Below are 17,931 nucleotides of genomic sequence, written 5' to 3' on the forward strand. Positions count from 1 at the left end.
TAAGAAATTTCTCTTCTTCAGAAACACTTTCCTCGCCATTTCCAGTCTACATTTTATATCCTCTCTACTTCGACAATCATCAGTTATTTTGCTCCCCAAATAGCATAACTCCTTTACTACTTTAAGTGTCTCATTTCCTAATCTAATTCCCTCAGCATCACCTGACTTAATTCGATGACATTCCATTATCCTCGTTTTGCTTTTGTTGATGTTCATCTTATATCCACCTTTCAAGACACTATCCATTCCGATCAACTGCTCTTCCAAGTCCTTTGCTGTGTTTGACAGAATTACAATGTCATTGGTGAACCTCAAATTTTTTATTTCTTCTCCATGGATTTTAATACCTACTCCAAATTTTTCTTTTGTTTCCTTTACTGCTTGCTCAATATACAGATTGAATAACATTGGGGAGAGGCTACAACCCTGTCTCATTCCCTTCCCAACCACTGCTTCTCTTTGATGCCCCTTGACTCTTATAACTGCCATCTGGTTTCTGTACAAATTGTAAATAGACTTTCGCTCCCTGTATTTTACCCCTGCCACCTTCAGAATCTACAAATGCTAGAAATGTAAGTTTGCCTTTCCTTAATCTGTTTTCTAAGATAAGTCGTAGGGTCAGTATTGCCTCACGTGTTCCAATATTTCTATGGAATCCAATCTGATCTTCCCCGAGGTCGGCTTCTACCAGTTTTTCCATTCATCTGTAAAGAATTCGTGTTAGTATTTTGTAGCTGTGACTTATTAAACTGATTGTTCAGTAATTTTCACATCGGTCAACACCTGCTTTCTTAGGGATTGGAATTATTATATTCTTCTTGAAGTCTGAGGGTATTTTGCCTGTCTCATACATCTTGCTCACCAAATGGTAGAGTTTTGTCAGGACTGGCTCTCCAAAGGCCGTCAGTAGTTCTAATGGAATGTTGTCTACTCCCGGGGCCTTGTTTCGATTCAGGTCTTTCAGTGCTCTGTCAAACTCTTCATGCAGTATCGTATCTCCCATTTCATCTTTATCTACATCCTCTTCCATTTCCATAATATTGTTCTAAAGTACATCACCCTTGTATAGACCCTCTATATACTTCTTCCACCTTTCTGCTTTCCCTTCTTTGCTTGGAACTGGGTTTCCATCTGAGCTCTTGATATTCATACAAGTGGGTCTCTTTTCTCCAAAGGTCTCTTTAATTTTCCTGTAGGCAGTATCTATCTTATCCCTAGTGAGATAAGCCTCTACATCCTTGCATTTTTCCTCTAGCCATGCCTTCTTAGCCATTTTGCACTTCCTGTTGCTCTCATTTTTGAGACGTTTGTATTCCTTTTTGCCTTCTTCATTTACTGCATTTTTATATTTTCTCCTTTCATCAATTAAATTCAATATTTCTTCTGTTACCCAAGGATTTCTACTAGCCCTCGTCTTTTTACCTACTTGATCCTCTGCTGCCTTCACTACTTCATCTCTCAAAGCTACCAATTCTTCTTCTACAGTATTTCTTGCCCCATTCCTGTCAATTGTTCCCTTATGCTCTCCCTGAAACTCTATACAACCTCTGGTTTAGTCAGTTTATCCAGGTCCCATCTCCTTAAATTCTCACCTTTTTCAGTTTCTTCAGTTTTAATCTACAGTTCATAACCAATAGATTGTGTTCAGAGTCCACATCTGCCCCTGGAAATGTCTTACAATTTAAAACCTGGTTCCTAAATCTCTGTCTTACCAATCTCATTAGATCACTGAAAACCTATAATTTACTTATGTTTCTTAGTGTTCCTAATAAAATATTAAACATTTGTGCTGTCTCAGTGGGATACCGCTACAACTATCTTCATAATCAGTCCATAAACTGCAGACACAGCTCAGCTCTTCCAGTTGTCGCAGAGTTCCTACACAGACTTTATAACATCATTATAATGAAATGCTGACCCACTTTTCTGAGTAGAGCTTAGTAACTGCCTTTCAATAAAGGATTCTTTACTGAGTATGGCATACACAGCGTTACAAATGAAGACCTGGCAGGCATAAACAAGAAAAATTCTCTTGTTAGCACTTTTTGGCTTTATCTTCTAGTCACAGTTTTTATTCAAATAAGAAATGGATGTTTTTGAAGCATTGTACACTCAAAATAAGCATTTCTTCTGTATGAAATATAAATTGTATGATATTAGAAAGCAATATATCTATTGTGAGATGATTTCAATTTTCATCCATGTAATTGCAGAAAAAAACTGTTTTTCTATTTCAGCTAACCAAGCATGCAAAGGCAACAGACAGTATATCTCCCCAAGGATTGGAGTTTCAGATGATAAAGTTGCACAGTATGCCAGTCTACACTATTATGTTGACAAGGAACTACAGGTACACATATGATAATACAAAATCCTGTAATATGACCATGAAACCTTTCATAAAGAAATGCTACATTGTTAGTAGTATGGGTTTTATTAATGTTCATACCTTGTACATTTATGATTAATTGTTTCATTTCTCTTAAACTGAAATGCTCCTTGAAGTTTGTACATTAGCAACAAGACAAGTAGCAGTGTTTGTTGTAAGGCTATGGTAAGCAGTAATATACTGCAAATAGGATTCACATCAATATTTACAGATGTAGGTACATATGTTCCTTGAAAAATACTACTGTAATCAAGTATACATGAAGCTGCTAATAGCAGGAGAAACAGAACTCTGTAGTATAACTTAGAAGGCAACAGTTGACAGCTTGCTTCCTAATTTGGTCAATTACATTTAGATGGTATAAGCATGAGTAGAACTAACCAATACTACTTAGTGAAAGTTTATTGTTAATATAGTATATGAAACAGTTTCTGTTATTGTCTTGTCTTTTGTTACCATACACCTAGACTTTTACCACATCCCTGAAGGTTATCCTCCTTAGTGAGATCTACAGAACACAAAGAGGAATGGATGAATTAATTAATTAATTCATCAGAGCAATAATTAAGAGTGAGTTAGTTCTTCTGCTAATGAAAAATTGTATTTTTCTCTTCCACTCCAATTTTTATTTATTCATTTTGACAAAATGGGTTTCATATTCTTTTGAAACAAAATAGTAAATTCAGCAATCATGTATTTTGCCACAAAAAGAAGTGACAGTAAATAATGTCATTTGTCATTTGATTTCCATCTTATAGGACACTGCAACATTTTGATCTGTCTTTTTATTTCAACTAAATTTTATATCCTGATTATTTGTATAGTGTAAATGACACACCATGCTAATACTGTATTAATAATTTGTTCAATATTACAAATTTGTGACATATTTGTTGAAATGGCTATGTCCAAAAGATTTCAGTCATCTTCTCATGTGTGTAATTAGAGTTCCTCTGATAAATTAAAGACTTTCAGAACTATGTTTTCCCATCTGGGCGAGAAATGTGGTAAAAAACAGTCATATTCAGAGTATTCAATTCCAGCTAAAATATAAATACATTACTATTATCATTGGTTCCTCTCACATCACAAATTAGTGAATTTAACAATGAAGACCTTTAGCACTCTGTTAAAGAGATCAGATTCATATTCAGTAGGACCATGCTTATAATCCCCATCTAACCACCTAGATTTAGGTGTTTATGGATTCTTGAAGTCAGCTGAAGTAGATGTCATGGTTGTTCCTTGAACAAAGCAACATTCAAGTTTCTTCTCCATTCTTACCCAATCTGAATTTATATTCTGTCTTTAATGACTTGGATGCCAGTAAGACATTACATTTTATGTTTTCTCCCTTGCTTGGCACTAAGAAGAGAATGAGATGAATACTCTATGTGTTAATTTAACACAGCATAGCTCTTTTCTCTAGAAGAAACAAGAAAATTTTGTTTACTATCTCAATGCCATCAAATAATTGTCTTTAGTTAAAAAATAAATAAACTGGATATTACAGCATAATATATTTGGTCACTGCTATACAGCTATATACACTATATGTACCATAATCTCAACAGCCATAATTTAACAATCTATTCTTCTTGTATCCTCCTCTTCGTTTAATGTGTCTTTGGTCTCAATGGACACTTTGTACAGTACTACATGATCCAAAAGTAACAGAAAACAGGGAGAAAAATTGTTTGGAATGTATTGAAAGTAGTGTGATGCTATTTCATAAAAATTTAGAGAAGCATTTTTGATTCACTGGAGTCCAAAATTAAAGCAACAAAAGGAAATTTTGCAAGTTTGTGTTTATTTTGCCACCAAACAGTATAAGCAGGTGATAGTAAAGTAGAAACAATATAAAAAATACAGAATGCAAACAACTGCAACATGCATAACAGTAAACAAAAATGTTGGGGCATGCTATGAATGACGTCACCAATCTCATGTTGAGGCAGTAGCACCCATTCTTCCAGCAGAGCTGCTTGCAGTCTTGGAGAGTGGTTGGTGGATGCTGACATGATGCAAGCCATCTCCGTAGTGCATCCCAGGCATGGTCTATGGGATTCAAATTGGGAGATTGAGGAGGCCATGCCATGCACACAGTATCTTCTGTTTCCAAAAAAAAAATCAACCAAATGTGCTCTATCAGGTCGAGCAGTATAGTCCATCAGTAAGACATCTGGGTCCACAGTACCTAGCAACAACTGCAAATGAGGTCCCAAGATCTCATCACGATATCTGACAGCAGTTAAACCTTGCCAATTGACCCATACAATTTCATGAAGAGTGGTTTAAGGGGTAAAGACAATCCCTGCCCACACTATTAGGGATCCTCCTCAATCTTGGTCACCTTCCACAATTTTTGGGTCCTGAAATAATGTTCCACATTCCCTCCAGATATGAATCCATCAAGAATCACTCTCCAGACTGAATCAGGACTCATCTGTGAAAACAACATTGTCCCACTCTTCGATTGTCAAGATGGCATGTTGATAACTCCACTCTAGACGTTCCCTTCTATGAATACATATCCTTCTGCATACCGTTTGCCTTGATACAACATGTCCAGCAAATGCTGCGAGCTCATATGCCAGTTGCTGTGCAGTACTAAGGTGGTAATGTCATGACCTCACAGTCAAATAACAGTCCTCTCTTCTGAAGTCACATGTGGTCAGTCAGCCCTGCCCTCATCTGTGGGATACAGTTTCAGTCTGTATAAACTGTTACCATATCTGAGAAACAACAGAATGATTCACATTAAGACATTGGGCCATATCAGTTTGCTACTGTCCCATTTCCTTTCTTTCTATTGCCCTCCACCACATCTTCTCTGTGCCATATTGCAGTGTCTGTAACTGTGTACCCAACAATTGTGGATGTGAGGCTACCCAGCAATCACAACCTCATTTCCTAGGTACCCTGATGTCATAGTTGGAATGGTTGTCCATTGACCGGAATGCTATCCACCCATGTAGAATATGACCATATGGACATATCACGAATTAGACACAGGATGGGGACAAACCTATCAATTCAGTATCAGCTTGAAGAAAGCCAGAACACGTAATGGAAATGGACTAATAGCATTCATTTCATTTTTCCTTCCTTTCTTTGCAATGAAGAGTAAACAAGACTAATAATGTTAATATAGCTGAGAAATCTCACAACTATTGCATCATTTACTACGAAACTAACATGAGTTGCCACCAGTTGCCCCCTCCCCCCCTCCCTTTTTTAGCGCAGGCCTTGTTATTATACATGTTACTGTTGTGTTTTCAGTCCAAAGATTGATTTGATGTAGCTCTCCATTTGAACCTGCTTACTCTATTCATCTTTTGGTATCCCTCTATTGTTTTTACCCTCCACACTTCCCTCCAGTATCAAATTGATAATATCTTGATGTCTCAGAATGTGTCCTATCAAATTATCCCTTCTTTTAGTCAAGTAATTCCATAAATTTCTTTTCCCCCCAATTCTATTCAGTACTTCCCCATTAGTTACAAGTTCTACTCATCTACTCTTCAGCATTTTTCTGTAGCACAAGTTTTTAGAGGCTTCTATTATCTTCTTCTCTGACCTGCTAATCATCCATGTTTCACTTCCATACAAGGCTACACTACAGACAAATACCTTGAGAAAAGACTTCTTGACTCTTAAATTTGTACCCAATGTTAACAAATTTATCTTATTTAGAAATGATTTTCTTGCCATTGTCAGTCTACATTTTGTATCCTTTCTAATCTCTCCATCACCAGTTATTTTACACCCCAAATAGCAAAATTCATCTAGTACTTTTAGTGTCTCATTTCCTAATCCAATTCCCTCAGTACCACCTGATTTAATTTCAGTGCATTCCATTACCCTTGTTTTGCTTTTGTTTATGTTCATCTTACATTCTCCTTTCCAGGCAATGTCCATTCTGTTCAACTGCTCTTCCAAATTCTTTCCCGGAAAGAATTATGATGTCATTGGCAAACCTCAAAGTTTTTATTTCTTCTCTCTGAACTTTAATTATTACTCCAAATTTTTTCTTTTGTTTTCATTACTGCTTGCTCAGTGTACAGATTAAATAACATCAGTGATAGGTTACAATCCTGGCTCTCTCCCTCCTGAACCATTACTTCCCTTTCATGCACTTTGGCTCATAACAGGGATCTGGTTTCTGTACAACTTGTATATAACCTTTCACTCTCTATAATGTTAATGCTGCTTCCTTCAGCATTTCAAATAGCGTATTCCAGCTGCCATTGTCAAAAGATTTATCCAAATCTACAAAAGCTATAAATGTAGATTTGTCTTCTAAGATAAGTTGTATTGCTTTGTGCATTCCTACATTTCTCCAAAACCCAAACTGATTTTCCCTGAGGTCAGCTTCCACTAGTTTTCCATTCTTCGGTAAATAACTTGTGTCAGTATTTTGGAACCATGGCATTAAATTGATAGTTCAGTACTGGAACTGGAACTATTACCTTATTTTAGAAGCATGATGGTATTTCCTCTGTCTCATATAAATATTGCATACTTGGTGGAATAGTTGAGTCATGGCTCGCTCTCCTAAGGATAATGGGAATTCTGAGGAAATGTTGTTTACTCCAGTAGCCTTGTTTCAGCTTAGATCTTTCAGTGCTCTGCTAAATTCTTCTCATAGTATCATATCTCTTATCACATCTTCATCTACTTCCTCTTCCCTTTCTATAATATTGCCTTCAAGTTCATCTCTTGCATAGCCTCTCTGTATATTCCTTCCAACTTTCAGCATTCCCTTCTTTGCTTAGCATTGGTTTTCCATTTGAGCTCTTAATATTCATACAGTTGCTTCTCTTTTCTCCTAATTCTTCTTTAATTTTCCTACAAGCAGTATCTGTATGTCACCTTTTTACATATGCTCCCAGAATATGCTCCTCTATATAACATTTGTTGGCATACAGGAGAAATTAAGAACATTGAAGCTGTTTCACTGTTGAAAGAAGGAGACAGTAGTAATACAGTAATTACAGGGGAATCAATCTTCTGAATGCTTCTTATAAAATCTACAGTAAATTAATTATTGAAAGGCTTCAAAACATCTCTGATTCAATTTTATTAGAATGGAAAGCAGGCTTCCATGTAGAAGATCTTGTGCCAATGATACTTTCACTCTGAAACAAATTATACAAAAAAGATGAGAATTCAGTTTTGAGACACATTTTACATTTATTGACTTTGAGAAAGCATTTGACCATATCAGCAGAAAAAGATCTGGTCAATAATGAAGAAAACAGGCTTCCCCCAACACCTGGTAACAGTATGCTGTGCTTTATATAAAAACACCAAAATAAGAATAGATACTGGCAAAGAGATGACACCTGAAATAGAGATAAACCAGGGAGTAAGGCAAGGCTGTTGTGCGTCACCAACACTGTTCAGCACCTACATCAACAACTGGGTCAGGGAATGGATGATGGGCAGGATATGTCAAGGCATAAGAATTGCACCAGGTAAATTTCTAAATACAATGCTTTTTTGATGACAGTCAGGTAATCATGCAGGACAGTAAAGACAAATTGCAAATAGTGGTACATAGATTAAACAATATAAGCCTAAATTAGAATCTAAAGATATCAACAACAAAAACATAAACAATGGCATTTGTATGAAAATACCCTATAAGTATTAATAACATAACAACAAAACAGCTGTCTCATTTGCAGTATGTAGGATGTGACATATATTTTGCAAAATAGAAAGATATAAACGAGAAAATTAACACCTATCAACAAATGTGTGGCATGATAAAAAGAACATCAAAAGGTAAAACTGGAAATGTTGTAAAGTCATGGCATTATCCATAGTACTATATGGAGCAGAGAGTTGGATATTAAGATCAAAAGACCTAAGACAACTTGAAACATCAAAAATGAAATTCCTTAGATCAGTGAAAGGCTGCACAAGAGAAGAAAATAAGAAATGAAGAAATAAGGAAGGAACCAGGGAACAGGCATTAACTGGAAAAATAATCCAACAAAATCAGTATTGGAAAGAAAGCAGGATGTATTGCATATGTCACCTCAGAGAACCCTCAACAAACAGTGGAATACAATACTATTGGACAAAGGGGTGTGGGAAGGCAAGGAAGAGATGATTAGGCTGGAACAGGTCATAGGGCCTAATCATGGATTGGCAGAAGATGAAGAGACTTGCGTTTGTTCTCTAGTAATTCCTGCTTAGCTATTTTGCCCTATCTGTCAATCTCATTTTAGACATCTGTATTCACTTTCATCTACTCTATTTCTTACATTTTTATATTTTCTCCTTTTATCTTTTGAATTCAGTATCTCCTGTGATATCCAAGGATTTCCATTAGGCCTTATCTTTTTACCTATTTGATCCCATGACTGTGAGTTTTGACCAAATAGAGGTATCAACTTCTGTCATTGTGAATATTGAAGCTAAATCTTCTGCACTAAATATTTGTCACTGAAGTTCAATTTTCTATTCAAGTGAGGCCTGTTATCTTTAGTAAATGATAACCTCATTTGGTAATGGCCAAAGTTTTGAGGATTCACTTCTATTAATATCATTTATAGTAGTACAAATTGAAAACAAAAAACTTGATTTAATTTGTATAAAACTGCCTTGTTTCTTCATGTCCTTCTAGTTGCAGATGAATAGTTTTCATATATCTAACTTTTTGTGAAGCTATTAGTCCAGAAAAACTTGATCACTTCTATTTTTTTCTAATAAGCACATAACCATGTACAGTTCTATACCTACGTTTCATCATCCTCTGTTCCATTATTGTACAGGTGAACAGTGAAGCAGCTTGCCGGCTTGCATGTGAAATAGAGAGTGAGTTTCTTTGTCGGTCATTTCTTTACCAAGGACCTCCAATTGGAAGTGCATACAATTGTCGCCTGTTTCATCTTGATCACAAAACACTACCTGATGGACCAAGCACCTATTTAAAAGCTGAGCGTCCACTTATAGACAATGGAGAGCGCATTGGTTCATACTATGAAAATGCATGTGAAAGTGAGTAAATGGCATAATTATTTAAGATTGGATCAGTTCCTACAAAATACATTACATTAATAATGTAATCCTTGCTTTTTTCAACAGAGTCAAGCAATCCATCACTGGAAACATTACCAGTTGTCTTTGATACTACAGAAGATCCTAGTGTGAACAATCAGAGTCGTACAGATATCAACTGTGATAAGACCGGCACCTGTTATGATGGTGAGGATAAAACTATACATTTTAAAATTCAGTGGAATAGTACTATGATGAAAATAAATGCAGAATGTATAGTTATCACCCATATATGTGACAAGCAAGTTTAATTCTTACATTGCTCTGATATTAATCACAATAAAATTTTGTGAACACATTAATAAAAATCAAGAACTGTCACAAAATTCAAACAGTTTTGTAATGTCAGTATTATTATCTACTAGAAGGTTCACCAAGAATAATAATTAAATATTAATGAACATTGTGTACATGATTCTCAAACTAGCAAACTAGTTGGGGTGTAATAGAGTTTATTTACCCTTTTCTCTCTCTATTACAGCTGTAACTAATGCTCATCCAGCTAGTCAACTCACACCACAGAGAAGTGTATATTTGATACTACTGACATTTTTAACTGTTGTATGTTTGTTAAGAGATGCTGAGTCCAGTGCTTTTTACTTCCCTACTTCCTACTGTGCAGCTGTTGAACTGAAGTGAAACATATGACCTACTAGGTGTACACTCATAACAGGCCACACATAGACATTGTCTTGTGGAACAATAGTTATATGTGGACAGTACTACTTTGTTTCTCATTCAGGATGTAATCCTAAAATATAAAGTACTATAAATTACAGATATAGTATTACAAACAGATACTGTCTGATATTTTTGTGTTTTATCTTACAAGTAATATTCTAATTCACAAATCTGTTACACAGTTTCAGTTAACTGTAAAGATACCAGAATTGCTGTCCAGGTGCGTACAAACAAACCTTTCAATGGGCGCATATATGCACTTGGACGATCAGAAACTTGTAACATTGATGTTCAGAACAGCAACCTTTTCCGGTTGGATTTAACAATGAGTGGCCAAGACTGCAACACACAATCAGTTGTAAGTGCACTTTCTGATAACATTCATCTTAGCTGTTGCTTGATATTGAGAAAAGTGTTTGGATCTAGAATAAGTATATCTTAATGTAAACTTCCCAATTTAGAATATATTTTAATTAATTATGGAAACTTAAGTCACAAATGATGTCTGAGAGATAATTGGCTCTGTTGTGATTTTAATAATGTTTAAGTTATGAAAACAGTTTTAACTTTCTTATAAACTTACGTAGGATTAATATGCATCAATATAAGGTTGAAATATCTAATTGCAAATTGTCAACCAGCTTTTTTAACAGTAGCAATTTTCCTCCTAATTTCATGTTAAATTTAGTGTAAGTTATCACAAAACCTTAAACTAAAAAGTTACTTTACTCAGTCATGAAAAAGATACCATACATCAGACTTGTAGTTCATTTAATGTTCACAGCAGTCATGGTGAACTCAAACCTAAAATGTCCTCATTTAATGTGGTTTATAGCAGTTTAAGATAATCAGCTATGACTGATAGTTTCTAATAGCTACTTCGATTTATTGATTTACAGTGTCACTCTTTCTATTTTTCTATGTATTGTTCTTCATGATGAGGCCAATGAAAGATGAAGAATGGCTGAATCTATTAATTAAAAATGACTCATAGGCAAAAACATGAACCTCCGCAACAAGCACTTTTAGTTGTTTCTCCCATTGTTTTCAGTGAAATTTCAGTAAACCTGTCTCATCCCCAAGTCTGCAGGAAATGAATTACAAGGAAGCTTCTTGAGACCAAATTTACAGAGGAAGGGAGATGGCCTTCAGCATCTTACCAGTGACAACGTCATTAGAGATGAAGTACAAAATGGTTCAAACGGCTCTGAGCACTATGGGACTTAACATCTGAGATCATCAGTCCCCTAGAACTTAGAACTACTTAAACCAAACTAACCTAAGGACATCATACACATCCATGCCCGAGGCAGGATTCGAATCTGTGACCGCAGCAGTCGCGCAATTCCGGACTGAAGCGCCAAGAACCACTTGGCCACCGCGGCCGGCAGATGAAGTACAGTTTTAGAATAAACAAGGATGTAGAAGAAATTGGCCATGATTTCCCACATCCCTCCCTCTTCCCATCCTCCCACCAAAGGAAGCAGCCCAGCATTCACTTTGATCAAAATTTAAGCAAACTATGCAAAGCTTAAAGCTTGATAACTACACAAGAACCTGAACAACACTCCTCCTGAACCAAGTTCTGTGCCATAACTGTTGCACCACCTTCCTTGGTGACAGGACTTACAGAATAACAATGTGCCTCATAAAAAAATTGTGTACATGTGTAGGAACATGAGAAAGTGATGATTATCTAGTCCAAAGTGGAATCGTTCAAGCTACTCTTTATCAAATAGAATAATTATATCATCTTAATAGTAAGCACTGTGTGGTATGAAAGGTGCAGAAAATAAGAATGTAATGGTATGGACTATGTAGGGAGAAGTGGGGAGCTCAAAAATTCATTTAAAAGGTATCTTATTTAAATACCATGTAACAGTATCATAAAAGTACGTTATAATCTTATGGCATTTTTTGACATTGTGCATTATCAACTCCCCAACATACAACAATGCAAGTCAGCAGTATTCACATATACATATTTTGAGAACAATGTTCCGCAAAACTTCAATTGGAATAATTAACTATTCATATTTTGCATCCTACATATTCATTCTGGGCATGTAATACTTCGTTTTATGACCCACTATTTCAGTTACATATTTGCACAACCATATCTTTGAGAGCAAACCATCCATATAGCAAATGTTGCAATTAAGATTTATGGTGCAGCTATAAAGTGTTTAAATAAGGTCTTTCAGTAACTCAGTGTATTGATGACATTGGATTCTTTAGATCTGTCAGAGATTAAATGGAAACAGATGGAAGGGTGACATTTAAATGGGGATTTAATGAACAATATATAGGAAATCAGATATGACATGAAACAGAGGTGCGGCAACAGTAAGGGGTGAATTTGAGAAAGATAGAAAATACACATACAGATGGGAAGATGAAAATTTATAGGACTGAATATACATAGTTCAAGAATTGAAAATATGAATGGAATACTCTGCTGGAATATCTGAGATGTCATAAAACAGCTGGTTTGAAAGATAAATCCCATATCAATATGATAATACTGGAGAGCTAAGAAATATTCATTGGCTCTTATTTGTAGTTGTACAGCTGAGAGTAAATAGATGGCCATCACATGACAAGTAAAAATATAAGATAGTTAAACATACTTAAAATTCACTAAATATGAGCAAAACACATTTGAAGAAGCAGGACATTAAAAAAAAAAAGGATGCTGTTAGAAGTGCCTAAAATGTATGAAGGATAATGAAAAAGTGATGAAAGGAAAAATCATATTGCAAGGATAAAACAGAAGGGAACAAAAGTAAAAAAGTTGATAATTTTATAAAAAAATAATCTAAATTGCTAACAGAAGAAGTATCTTAAAATAAGACAAGAAAAAAGGAAATGATCATCACAACAATAGGGAAGGAAAAGGCTATGATAGATAATTGCAGACAGGTGACAGCAAATTAATATGAATGCTCAAGATAATGCAGTTAGAAACATAGAATGAAATTTAAAAGAGATAATAGAAAATTCTTGGATGAGGTTTCATAAACAAAAAATGGGGTAAACTTAAATTTTATGGTATCTTCTTGAACTGTATTCATTTCATTGCCAATATTACCTGTAATGTAACATTATTTTCAAATGCTGAACCCACTAAAATGTCATAAAATAGCATTGATTAGAAATATATTTAAATGGCAGACCCATAGACCTCTTCTTTCTCTCCACTATCACCTTTCATAGTCAAATGTGATCATAAGATACACTCTTTCTGTGAGTAAGCATTAATATATTTTTAACTTCATATACTTTCAACCCTCTGGTCACAATTACTGCCAGAGAAAAATTTATTGTATATAAACAGGATTCGACTTTATTATAGGCATAGACTTCACCCTTCCCTCTTCTGGCACCTATAATAACACCAAACACTTTAATTACCACCAGAAAATAAAAGGAATAGAGTTCATTATCTTTGGAAATGGGTAAATGACCCATTAAAATTTTAACTCACCCAGCTATTTCACTGTCTGAAAGATCTCATGCCAAATCTGTTAATTTATTATTTCTTACCCTATGATTTCCCTAAATGCCATAATGGTTCCTTCACCAAGGCTAGGCTACATTCAGTCCTCATTATCATTTAGCTGAGCTATTACCTCATCTATAACTTCAATATCAATGACACATTAAACTCTAAACATTATTTCTTTCTTATTGCTGAGCACCATATGTTTCTTCAAAAGGCTGTTCTCTATTTTAACTCAAACTGTTATAAGAACTTTTTGTTTAAGTCTTCCACACTTTTTGTCAGTAAGCAGCAGCACTAAAAAGTAAATGTAGATTTCTATAATCTTAGCACTTGCCCCTAAGCTTTCTACTTTCACTCATCCCTAGGAGTCACTTCCTTTTTGTCATTATTTTCTGTACTTCCCTTCTTGCTACCAACTGCCACTGCATCCCTACTCTGGATTCTAGCATTCATTTATTTCACACCATAACCCTACAACATGCCCCCCTATGTAATGCTGCTATCCAAAAATCAGTCCAGCAAGCCCACAGTAAAGCACCAAAAGACCCTCAGAATATTTTTCTCCGCCTGAACACAAAACTACCTTTGAATAATAAGACTCAGCACATCACTTAAATGATCCTTTTACCAAACTTTGTCTCCAGCTACAGCAACTCTTCAATTAACAGTGTATGAGATGGTAACACCTATAATCATTAGCTCTGTCTTCTCGCTCTGTCATCTCTCCTACCCCCCCCCCCCCCCCCCCACTCCTCACTCACACCACCACTTGAACCATAATATCACATCTCTGAGTGAACCAAACTTCCCATTAGCATAATAGAAAACACTGACAGGCTCCACACTCAAGTTAACAGGAAAACAAAATGAGCTTTCTGCCAATACCTATGTAAATGAGTTATAACTCACAATACATTTTTCAGTATACACAGCAGTGCTTTCAGATACAAGATCAACTTATCAAAAGTATGCTATTTATTTATTTATTTATTTACTTATTTATTCATCCGTGGAACAATAAATATTGTATGGATGTCGTCAGTTTACAACACATGAGCACACATTTACATTTACAATGAAACAGGTTTCTGATATTTTGTGTAGTTTTTATAACTAGTCATACATACATTTACAATTACATAATATTTTGGTAATAATGTCATATGTTGCTAATAATCTACATCTATGTTAAATATTCTTTTACAGTATAACAACTTTTACTTACTAAAAAGGTTTTAAGCTTTTGTCTGAAAGTGAGGGTCTCATTTATTTCTTTAATTTCTTGTGGTAATTTGTTATACAGTTTTATCCCATTATAAAATATACTTTTTTGCATCTTTGCCTTGTTCTTTCTATCTAGATGGAGATGGTGACAAGCTCTTGTTTCATGGTCATGTATTAGGCTGTTTGTGTTATACATGTTGAGATTTTTCTTAATGAACATTATGTTCTGAAAGATGTACTCACAAGAAACAGTTAGAATGCCTAGCTTTCTAAATAATTCTAGACAGTGGGCCCTGTTGTATTGTCAAACAATAGTTCCATTTTCGATTCCAGGCATCAAAATGCCTAGATTCCGGCAAGGAACTCCATTATGCCTGACACAGCAAGGCACACCTGAACCATAAATCTCTAGTTCACATGAATCATGTCCATTTTCCACATTCAGTCTAGTTCTAGTTCTTGATACTAAATCTAGATAAAATAAATTTTGTTCAAAAGTGTGTTTTCTGCAAGGCACATAAATTATTTTTGAACAGCCTTCAAAGAAAAATGGGATAACAAATTAAAACAATTGAAAACAATCTTTATCAATTAGTTTTCTTTTCTTCCAAAGTCCATGTCATATTAAGTGAAACAGTGGTTTACATGAGTATTTCCTTTCTTGGATCTTGCCATTGATGTGCCGTACACACCAATTTTAAGACATTACAAAAAAAAAAAAAAAAGCACACTACATGTTGTTGCATATAAAAATTTTACCATTGATTAAAGAGTAAGTAGTAGATTCAGTCATGATAAAGATTTTTTATTAACAAATTTATTTTCAAAATTATTTTTTTGTGACATGTAGAGACCACGCTTCATATGCTTCATTTAAACACAAAGAATTTATTACATACATCCTTACACAAGCATCACTAATCTCATTAATTGCTGAATGAAGTTTCAACTCAGTAATGTAGTACCCAGTATAATTCTGCCTGTTCTTTTCAATTACGGTGTTTTTTGTTGCCCTAAAACACTTTTATTAACAGAGTCAGATGTCTTCTTATGTTAAAAATGGACAGATACGTATTTTTTTTGTTTTGTAATTTTTATTTTTTAGTGTTATACTACTGTTATTAAGAATGGCAGAAGCAATACACTCAATTTAATTCAATTCAATTTATTATCATCCATTTTATCATATACATGATATAGGAATTGTCATATAGAAAGAAAGAGAGAGAGAGAGAGAGAGAGAGAGAGAGAGAGAGAGAGAGCATGATTTATATTTTTAACAATTAAGGGAAATAACATTTTGTTAGTTACACTTTACATATTTTGTCTTCTTTTTACATGAAAGATGAGGAAAAAAAATTACAACGTTTATACAAAGAAAAATCCATTAATGGGAATAACATTTTCTTAATTACACTTAAATATTTTTCTTAGTTAAATTTCACATATTTTGTCATCTATTTACATGCAAATTGGAAAAAAACAAAGTGAAAGCATTAAATAATATAAGCTCTACTAATTTTTCTTTTACAGACAGGTGTCTATACTAACACTGTAGTTCTGCAACACCACAGTGTGGTCATGACAAAGGCTGATAAGATATACAAAGTGAAATGTACTTATGACATGTCTTCAAAGAATATAACATTTGGAATGATGCCAATCAGGTAATTTTTAATGACATAATATTTATTTTCTGTAGGTAGTGCTCAAAAGTGATTAATTATTGCAATTTTAGAATGCACTGTTGAATACACTTTTTGTGACTCAGACAACCTGAATTTGACAAAAATCAATACTCAAAACAAAAAATTAAGTACAGCTGTGTATTAAATACTGCAGTTCCTGAAGTAATAATTATTTCTGCCAGATAATATTCAGTTTTATTATTTTTAAGGAAAGACAACAAGCAGAAGTATTCACCTATGTCATAGCTGTCTAGGAATATATTTTAAAGTATACTGGTATTGCAATGAAGAAACCTTTACATATGAAACACTCATAAGCAAGATCAACATCATAAAATTACAATGATGCAATGAATAAACATTGTAATCCAGATGCCATTGATGTCTCCTTCCAGCATTATGAACTGATGGTATCACTGTGTATGACTCGTGATGGCCTATAGGATGCAGTACCCCTCTCTTCCGCACACTGGACTCGCATGCGGGAGGACAACGGTTCAATCCCGCGTCCGGCCGTCCTGATTTAGGTTTTCCATGATTTCCCTAAATTGCTCCAGGCAAATGCCGGCATGGTTCCTTTCAAAGGGTATGGCCGAATTCCTTCCCCATTCTTCCCTAATCTGATGAGACCGATGACCTTGCTGTTTGGTCTCCTCCCCCAAGCAACCCAACACCCTTCCCTCTCTCCCCTTGAATTGTGTGGTGTCACAAGTGGACAGCCTCCTGTAGGGCATTTGCATCATTGAAAGTCCTTCTTCTTAAAGTTTTTTTCGTTTTTATTGAAGATATTGTAGCTACATTATGAGAACAGGGAATGAAATAAGACTACGATTTAATACCCCATTGATGATAAGATCATAAGAAACAGGGCACAGAATTGATGATCTTAGCAAAAGAAATCAACCATGATCTTGTTCAAGGTATTGTCTTGGCATTGCACTGAGTTATTAATGGTAACCAGAAAAACACTAAATCAGGATGGTCAGATGTGAATTTTAACCTCACTCCTCCCAAATGTAAGTCCACTGGGCAACTCACTGCACCAGTTCACACATCAGGAAAATAAGAGAAGGGAAAGGGGGGTAGGGAAGGTCTATGTACTCATTTTCATCCAGTCTAGTAACATGTTGAGAAGGCAGTACCCTACAACAGTAGTATTTTGCTTATGGATTCTGTGTCATAGATATCCTGCAAGAGTTCAGTAAGTATTTCCATTCAGTCTCTCCTGCATGGGTCAATAGATGAGCAGAATTCATTTTGAATACTAAAATATTGATGGCAATGGATTTTCACATCTGAGGCTAGATGCAGGTTTTCTTAGGTGACAACTTCTGGAAGTAAAGAAACTTAGAGTTTAACACCTAATCAAC

The 17,931-nt window shown here is 35.0% G+C and overlaps 1 protein-coding gene across 1 annotated transcript in view; it reads left to right on the forward strand.

Moving 5' to 3' along the window:
- Positions 1-17,931, forward strand: part of LOC126184677 (uncharacterized) — a 127,082-nt gene that overhangs the window by 97,784 nt on the left and 11,367 nt on the right. The window contains exons 7-11 of the mRNA XM_049927164.1: positions 2,238-2,350; positions 9,178-9,403; positions 9,491-9,610; positions 10,327-10,502; positions 16,407-16,540. Coding sequence (XP_049783121.1) covers positions 2,238-2,350; positions 9,178-9,403; positions 9,491-9,610; positions 10,327-10,502; positions 16,407-16,540 — 769 coding nt within the window. The remainder of the gene's footprint in view (positions 1-2,237; positions 2,351-9,177; positions 9,404-9,490; positions 9,611-10,326; positions 10,503-16,406; positions 16,541-17,931) is intronic.

This window comes from Schistocerca cancellata, chromosome 4, assembly GCF_023864275.1.
Source record: "Schistocerca cancellata isolate TAMUIC-IGC-003103 chromosome 4, iqSchCanc2.1, whole genome shotgun sequence".
In the NCBI taxonomy this organism is placed as follows: Eukaryota; Metazoa; Arthropoda; class Insecta; order Orthoptera; family Acrididae; genus Schistocerca; species Schistocerca cancellata.